The sequence below is a fragment of the Apium graveolens genome, chromosome 4 (assembly GCF_009905375.1).
Source record: "Apium graveolens cultivar Ventura chromosome 4, ASM990537v1, whole genome shotgun sequence".
Classification (NCBI taxonomy): Eukaryota; Viridiplantae; Streptophyta; class Magnoliopsida; order Apiales; family Apiaceae; genus Apium; species Apium graveolens.
Genome location: NC_133650.1, coordinates 316,286,725 through 316,295,534, shown reverse-complemented (window position 1 = coordinate 316,295,534; position 8,810 = coordinate 316,286,725). Strand labels below are relative to the sequence as shown.

General features: G+C 33.1%; 1 protein-coding gene across 1 annotated transcript; it reads left to right on the top strand.

The window, feature by feature from the left end:
* Positions 1-3,568: 3,568 nt before the first annotated feature.
* LOC141720304 (uncharacterized) lies at positions 3,569-8,470 on the top strand. The gene is made up of 7 exons (XM_074522647.1): positions 3,569-3,781; positions 4,510-4,581; positions 5,719-5,808; positions 6,981-7,085; positions 7,528-7,718; positions 7,928-8,000; positions 8,354-8,470. Exons 1-7 carry the CDS (start codon positions 3,569-3,571, stop codon positions 8,468-8,470), a joined length of 861 nt encoding a protein of 286 aa, XP_074378748.1.
* The last annotated feature ends 340 nt before the right edge of the window (positions 8,471-8,810 follow it).

Sequence of the window (8,810 nt, the reverse complement as noted above, 5' to 3'; positions counted from 1 at the left end):
TCCAGCTTATCAAGTTCTAGCTGAACAGGACAATGTGGCTTCTGAGAGAATTCTCAACTTGGTGCACACAACTGCTTCTATGCAAAGGGCCAAGGATGCAATCACTACCATGCCCTTCACAGCTGGTGATGAATTTGACTATCTAGCTGGTGGTTCTGAGGAGTTTGGGGATGAAGATGATGATGAAGAAGATTTCATGCACACAGGGGGAGAAGCAGGCCATAGCTCAAGTACAAACACTCCATCTTGGATGTTTAGCAAAGACTGTGATGAGCACCATTTCAAATCAACTCTCTTTCACATCATTCAACCAACTCAGACAGCTCTTCAAGCCACTACAAATTCCAACACCAAGAGACTTTTTCATTTACTTTATTTTCTTCTATTTTTGTTAGTAATTTACTGAAATGTCCCTACTTCCGTTAAAGTTAACGGTTATCTTGGATGAAAAGTCATTAACGGGGTGCAAATAGAAGAGAAATTAATTTTATGGGGTGCAAGTTGACAGAGAAAATAATGTAGACTGAAATCGCAAAAATAAAAATAAAAGTGGATTATGAACTGCCAATTACTAAAATAAAAAGAACTTATTATTGAATAACACACAAGTCAAAGATTTGTTAGATGATTTGTTGCCATTTCTTTCTGATTCTACTAAGAATACTATGCAAAATCTCACCAATCACCACAGATTCTACAGTAGTTTCTACTCCAAACTCTGTCATTTCCACTATTTCGATGAATATTGTTCATCCGTTGACCAGTGATTGTATCTCGACGGATGTGCTTAACAGCAATTATCCATTGACACTTTCAACTACTACTTCGACGGATGTTTCTCATCCGTTGACAATCACTGCACAAATTGAAATCTCAACTGTTGTCACAAGTGCAGATGATTTAGTAGTTGTACAATCACTCTTAGAATTGAGGAAAGGGAGTGAACATAGTGAGAGGCTGAATTGCTCTCAGGCAAAAGGAGAGGAAAAGAGTGAAAATATGCAAGGTATTTCTTCTAGTTGGCAAAAGTGAGTGAGTGGAGTCCCACCTTAGTAGGTGAAGGTGAAGGTGTGAGGGTGGGAAGCCAAGGGGAGCCCTTGATGTAAAAAAAGAGAGATTATGATAGAAAAGCAGGTACAGAAGAATGGGAAGATCCCATTGTTAGTGAGTTAAGGGATGTCAATGAGGCTGAAAAGAAATAGCTATTTCAGCAAAATTATCAAGCTGTCTTAGACTCTGTTTCTTTTAAAGCTGAGGCATTTACTCACCATGTTCCAGCTTATCAAGTTCTAGCTGAACAGGACAATGTGGCTTCTGAGAGAATTCTCAACTTCGTGCACACAACTGCTTCTATGCAAAGGGCCAATGATGCAATCACTACCATGTCCTTCACAGCTGGTGATGAATTTGACTATCCAGCTGGTGGTTCGGAGGAGTTTGGGGATGAAGATGATGATGATGAAGATTTCATGCACACAGGGGGAGAAGCAAGCCATAGCTCAAGTACAAACACTCCATCTTGGATGTTTAGCAAAGATTGTGATGAGCACCATTTCAAATCAACTCTCTTTCACATCATTCAACAAACTCAGACAGCTCTTCAAGCCACTACAAATTCCAACACCAAGAGACTTTTTCATTTACTTTATTTTCTTCTATTTTCGTTAGTAATTTACTGAAATGTCCCTACTTCCGTTAAAGTTAACGGTTATCTTGGATGGAAAGTCATTAACGGGGTGCAAATAGAAGAGAAATCAATTTTATGGGGTGCAAGTTGGCAGAGAAAATAATGTAGATTGAAATCGCAAAAATAAAAATAAAAGTGGATTACGAACTGCCAATTACTAAAATAAAAAGAACTTATTATTGAATAACACACAAGTCAAAGATTTTTAAAATTGAAATCCAAATTAAATATGTCGAACCATTTATATCAATATATTTGACTTTAACAGCTTGCTTTAAAATATTATAATCCATGATTTTAAAATGAATTGGTAGCGGTTAAAATTTTCGTGAGACTGGGCTGTTGAGTTCTCGTTAATTTTAGGCCTTGTGACCACATGGGTTTTCTAGTCTGGGTTTAACCATCTATCAGTAGATCTATATTAGCAAACAAATTAAAAAAAGTGCATTTCAAAAGCAAAAAAAAATTGAAAAATAACATTGACGAGTACCCCCGTCCTACCCAATTATTTACATGTGGTTTGAGTACGAAGGTTAAAAAAATTATAAATTAATGATAAAAAGTAATATTCTAAAATTCTCGATTAGACCCATCAATCCACCATTAATCCTATACAAAGTACTACACTAATTGATTTTTGAAATATTTGAATAGAATCCTCACATAATGTGTTGGATTCATCAAATTTTGATTGGAAACTCTGGTTCGAATCTGCGAATTTATTAAACATGTTAGTATAGTTCAAAATTTATATCCGTTGAACCTAAATTTTTTACAGTTGTTTCCAAAATTATTGTAACTATTGATAGCTGAAAATAAATTTATCTTTTACATAAATTTTAAGGCAAAATAATAGATTCCATTTATGTCATGAAATACAATCAAAATGTCATTGAAATCTCACTTTTATGTATTTTGAAAAATTAACGTAAATATTATCATTAACGACTTTACTTCCATAGGTGATTAAGAACATTATAATTTATTAATTACTTTGTTTGAATAAATAATAATTACTACAATATTCAAATTTTTTCCATATATTAGTATTACTTGGAGATCTTGAATTAGAAATTCTCATTAAAATCTGCAAATTTTTAAAACAACATATCATTTAGGTTTCAAATTTTAAAAAAACTTCATTTTTTAAATATTTATACCATGTATAAACTTTATAGCCGTTTCTAAAGTTATTAATTGATTGTTACAAGTTGGTTGGAATAAATTTGATTTTAACGTTAAATTAAATGCAAAATACTGTAGTTTATTTAAGTCACGAATACGATCAAATATCATTACGTATCTTGAAATATATGTATGTTGAAATTACATTATTACCATCAAGTACGATTTAACTAATATAAGTTATTCAAAAAATCATATTTTCCAATTATTATTTATTAATTACCGTGATGGTACAAACAATAATTGGTATAAATTTATACATGTATACGATTGCTCCTAGATTTTAAAATTTTTGTGCAACCTTATTTATATACCATAACAATTTTCTTTTCCCAAATTATCCCAAATTATTTGATGCAAAACATGAAAAATCTTACAAATATTAAATCACAAATTTACAGGTAAAAGGTAAGGATGAGGTATGTAAAGTGTGGGTTTAGGCCCAAAACCATGAACCTCTAACGTCCCCTAGAAATTGTTTTTCCAAATAACCGCAAAAAGGATACGTCCAGCACCCAATCCTAGGTACACAGCAGTGACTCCAGCAAAATGAAAAATCTTATAAATACCGAAAAAATATTCATTCCTACAGCCTCCAATATATTGCCGCATCTTTAGTTCAGTGTTCTTTTCCTACACAACATAACAGCAGCAGCCATCTTGTTCAGTTCATATCTAGGGTTTTTGTCTGAAACAATGTTGAATCTCCCTGACTCTCTTTATCCTGATCCGATACAAGGTGACAACAGTGTAATGTCGAATGGTGGTGCACCTGCTAACAACAATGGTCCCTGTGATGGTGCTAGCAAAGCTATTGATTGGCCTTCTGCTAGTGTAGAGGACTTGGTTGTGTTGCTTCGAGAACCTGAGCATCGCGAAAAGGCCATTTCATCTCTTACTCAGATTAAGGTCCATTATTTTTCTTCATTTATGAAGATTTTTGTTTGTTTTATGTACATTTTTGTTTGTTTTTGTATGTTGTTAGGTGGAAATAAATTGATCTGTAATTGTAAATTCATAAATGATGTTTTTAATACATGATTGGATGATTAATTATGATTAGATTTATCTTTTATATTTGTGTGTCTTGATTAGAAGTAATTGACAATAGATCTGAGTTTTTAAAGAGTTTAAATTATGCATTCATATGTTGAAATACAAGTTAAATTGTGGCCTTGTCATGATTTTATGATGTCTATGCTGGTCATTTCATTTTCATAAAGTGTGGTTTAATCGACCAGGGATTATGTAAACCAGATATACTCATTCGTTTGATTTCATTCTTTATGTGGTTCATACACAAACATAGATCGATATTTATTTGTAATCAGTCTGATTTATGAAAGTATCTCTTCAATCGGAATGTGCAAATATATATCTTTGTATGCACCAAATGTCACTTTTACGTGGATTCTTTCGATATTTTATAGTTTTATATTTTATTTAGAACAATAAGTATGTGCAGAGAAATGATGATCTTGACTCGCCTAAATGACTGTATAGTATTATTTAAGTTTGCTTGTTAGAAGTTTAAAGTGCAGTCCAGCGTGCAGAGTCAAATTATTTACACTCTATGTTCTAATGTCTATTGGGTGATATAGTATATTTCATTTTTAACATGTGATTTATCAATACAGAAACAGGGAAGAATTCAAGATTTGGCCCTCCACATTTGGCGGTCAATCAGTACGGTTTTCTTACTCCTATCGGTATGCACAATGACTTGGGTCTACCAAATGCTTTGCATTGATCAAACTAAATGTATTTGTTTTAATAGCTTGCTTAAATTTATATCATGTCGTGAATTCTTTTATTAACTTCTAATTTTGGTTAACATTAACAATAAAAGTTCCCTGTTTTGATTTGAGTTTCTTCCTCACATCTTAATACTGAAGTGGACTACTAAACCAAAATGGCAGTATCTAGGTTACATTGTTATATTTGATCTTCTCAAGTCCAGTGTCCCCCCAGTTATATAGTATTTAATCAATATTTCGTGATTAATGATCCTTATTCTTTCTTGTCTTTTGAAATGATTATACTTGTTTGTGAATCCCTTGATCCTTGTGTCCGATACTATGACATGCACGTCCCCTCATCGGATAGGGGATTCATCCTGAATCCTAATTTTGATTCTTTCCCCACAATTTGTAATCAAAATTTCTGTTAACCGCCTATTTTCGTAAAATTAAGTATCAGTTTTTGTTAGTAAATACAAACGTATTATGCTAGTGTTCATTTTTGCATAAATCAAAATATTTTACCTGTATTTTGTGTTTTAGATCAATAAGTTATGCATTTGATTAAATTTGCTTATAGTTTGTGGTTTTTTTAACCAGATTGAATATATGTAACATCAAATCTAGAGAAAATCTATATTTCTATATGTCGTGTCCCCCGCACCCGAATTCCCATATTATTATATTTATTTATTAGATTTTTGTCCACGCACCCGAGCACTTCTGCACCCGTATCTTTGCTTGTCAGTTGCCGAAGAAATCTTTCATTGAACTAATGAGAAGATTTGCGGAGATCTCAAATATTTTGGAAATTTGAAATTTTGAAACCCAAAAATCTGGAAAATAGGCATTGTAAGGAAGTTCTGCAACTTTTATGTCACACGTCTTAGAGAAGTCCTACCCTTAAGATCAAGTTGCATCACATCTGAATCAGAACTTGATAAAATTTATGAAATCGGCACATGATGGTCATTGGAATCATTTAAATGATTTACTACTTTGTTTGACAAGCTCAGCCTTGTGGTTTGTATTGGCTATTCTATCTATTCAAATAAGAATGTTGTGTTTTACAGATGGTGATTAATGGAATTATCTTCTTTATTGCAGGAAGTATTATCTATATACAAGTCATTAACACCTGAGAAACTTACTATGAAAGATTCAAGTAAAGTTTGTGATGTACTTGTTTTGTTTGAGGTCATTTCCGCTCCTTTAATTTCCTTTTCTAGTGGTATTAACTTTGTAATGTATTTGCTTTATATGTTCGATTTCCTAATTTTCAAACTTTTTTCTTATCAAATTTATTTTTACTTATCAAATTTATTATCTATATACATCAAATTTATTTTTACTTATGCAGGAGCCATAGCTGGTCCTCTATGTACTTAAAAATTATGTATGCAACTCTAATATCAAAGTGTATTTTCTATTGAATGCAGTGCTTGGCCACTCACCCTCAAACCAAGATGCAATTCCTTAATGGTATTTTTCTGAACTTTCTGAAAGCTATGTGACTTGTTTCTGCTAATGTATTCAGTATTTACATTAGTCTTCTTCAACATAGTTGGATGTATCCACAGTTATAGCTTCTTCTCACCAAATGATATAAGCTAATTTCATTCTATAACTTTTGCTGATTTCTTTATGTCTGATATTGCTACTTAAAGACCACACAAGATATTGTCGAACTTGACGTGTTTTGATATATAAATGCATTCACTTTTTATTTCAAGCTGGTATGATTTGTTTATGTGAACACCAAAGAAACAGGACACTGAGGTGAAATCAAGGATTCAGTTGAAGTTACAAGTTTGTTACATAAATTCTGGGATGAGGATTTTGCATAACTTATTCAAATATTGTTATTAACTGATTTTAATAGGATAATTAAGGAGCTAGATAAGGTTAATCGTAGACAGACTTGTATTAACTTACTTCTGTCCTTGCAGTTCAGATACATTGTTACTTGTACCCTTTCTTGGAGACTGAAGAAACGAGCAAGCCATTCCAGTACCTAAGGCTAATGAGCTTGGGGGTCATTGGTGGTCTTCTGAAGGAGGTAGAATTCCACTCTAAATCAATACATGATACCTTCAATTTTTTATACTTTTAGCCATTTGAATTATTAAAACAGCTAAGCACCAGTAACCTTGCATGGAAGTATTTTCTCATTGCTAGTTGCTACCCGCCCTTTCAAGTTTCAGCTCTGAATTGAATGCAATGTTGAGATGAATTAGCTTAATCAGAACAATAGTTGAAGAAAATGTCCATTATTTCTTACCAGATTGCATATCAATTTGCTTTAATATGATTTGATATGCCTATAAGGTTCTACTCCAAATATCATCCGAATCTTCTCTACTATGCAGGTAGGCGACCCTTCGACAAAGGTTGCTGTTCACTGTTTGCTTGAATCAGGACTCTTCCCTTTGTGTCTAAAATCCATAGAATATGGAAACGAACTTTCACAATCAGTAAGTGTCCATAAAAATTTGAACTCAACATTCTTTCGCTTCCAAGTATTCTTTACTGCAATATATCACCTTACATGTAATGTAAGACAGTACAGAGTATAAAATCTGGTTACTAAAAATTTCAAATTAATATCCCTTTCTAGTGTTTCTGCTAGGTATTTATTGAAAAAGGGATTTTTAGTTAATACTCCATGTTTCGTATTAATACATATCAAGTTGACTTGATGAACATCTAATATTTTGGTGTTAGATGAACATTCTTACCCAGCCATATATAAATCATAAGGTTTATATTGCATGGCATAGACTTGATCGTCCTAGTAAGAACCTGAGCAAATAATTCTGAAACAATTCCGGTACACCATCAAAATATAAATAGATCGACACCCATAGTTAATTGGCTCTTTAAACTCACTCTGAACACTTGTATATGGCTATACAGACTGCATCTTGGATAATGTCAAGAATAATGATGCAAGAGCAGGGACTACAGTATTGCTGTGAGCCTGCAAACCGGTTGTGTGCAATCATGAAGGTTTTTAATGACGTAATTGAAAAGATGCAGGATGAACCGTCTACTACAGTTTTGAAGAATATTATTCAATGTTATGTCATACTGTCCGATGATCCAAGGTTAGCCAGCAACCTTTGTAAGCATATCTTCCAAGCTGTTGTGTGTTTCTATTCTTATATCGTTCCTATAGTTATTGTATTATTGATTTAGAACTTGTGTAAAAAATGTCTCTGACCAAGCACCGGATAGCTTGAGAGTGGTTTTATGTCCCTTGGGGCGGTCTGGTTGTTGTACTTAACAAACATAATTTGATGTGATTCGAATGCAGCAGGGGTTGTCTCCTCTTGAGAAGCTTCATTCCGCCAATACTGACGACTGCCCCATATATTGAAGCCCTTCGTGTAAGTCCATCCAGATGATCTCTTATATACATGTAAAAATGTGGACTCTATTGTGGCACAAAACAGCAAATTTCACTACCAAAATCCAAGTTTATAAAAAAAAGTATCTATATTACGCATAAATACTGGAGGCACACAGTATTTGCAATTTTGTATGCCTCAGCAACTTCTATGGGCATCTCTAGTTGCACAACAAAACCGACATCAATACTTTTAGATACACGACTCCTCGTTTTGAATATTACATAATTTTTTACATGAGTTTTTGTCGCGAGGACAGAGTCACAAGTACACACACTAATGTATCTTAAATGTTCTTATCTAATATCTAATTTTCTATACATATTATGCAGGCACGCCCTATAACCTTAAAAAATTTACAAGATTTGTTTCAAAAGCTATCGATGGGATGCGGGCCAAATGCAGAAGCCGTTGGTGATGTTGCAGGTTCCTCACATCTTGATCGCTAGCTGATATTTGCTAGCTCTTTCCTTTCGTTATACAAGGAAAATTAAGAATTCTCTTATAGATCTCAGAAACCTTTTAATTTTAGCTATGATGTTAACAATATTTTTTGTAGAACAATTATATCTCCAAGTTGCAAAATAATACATGATAAACAATCATAAAATGGCCTATCCAGATTCATGTGGTTAGCTGATGATATTTTGGTGTATAGTTTTCTCCTTTTACGCATTTTTTTATTTTCTTTACTCATCTTCTTGAATTACACGCATGAACTCATTGAATGTCACTATTGATCAACGCTCTCTGTGAACTCTGATGATTGAGATCTTGAAAAAATATTGT

Excerpts from the sequence above, each read along its gene's own strand:
- LOC141720304 (XM_074522647.1), top strand. The coding sequence starts at position 3,569 with ATGTTGAATCTCCCTGACTCTCTTTATCCTGATCCGATACAAGGTGAC. Across the intron at positions 5,809-6,980 it reads ATGTACTTGTTTTGTTTGAG|GTAGGCGACCCTTCGACAAA; the intron begins GTCATTTCCGCT and ends TCTACTATGCAG. Across the intron at positions 7,719-7,927 it reads ATACTGTCCGATGATCCAAG|CAGGGGTTGTCTCCTCTTGA; the intron begins GTTAGCCAGCAA and ends ATTCGAATGCAG.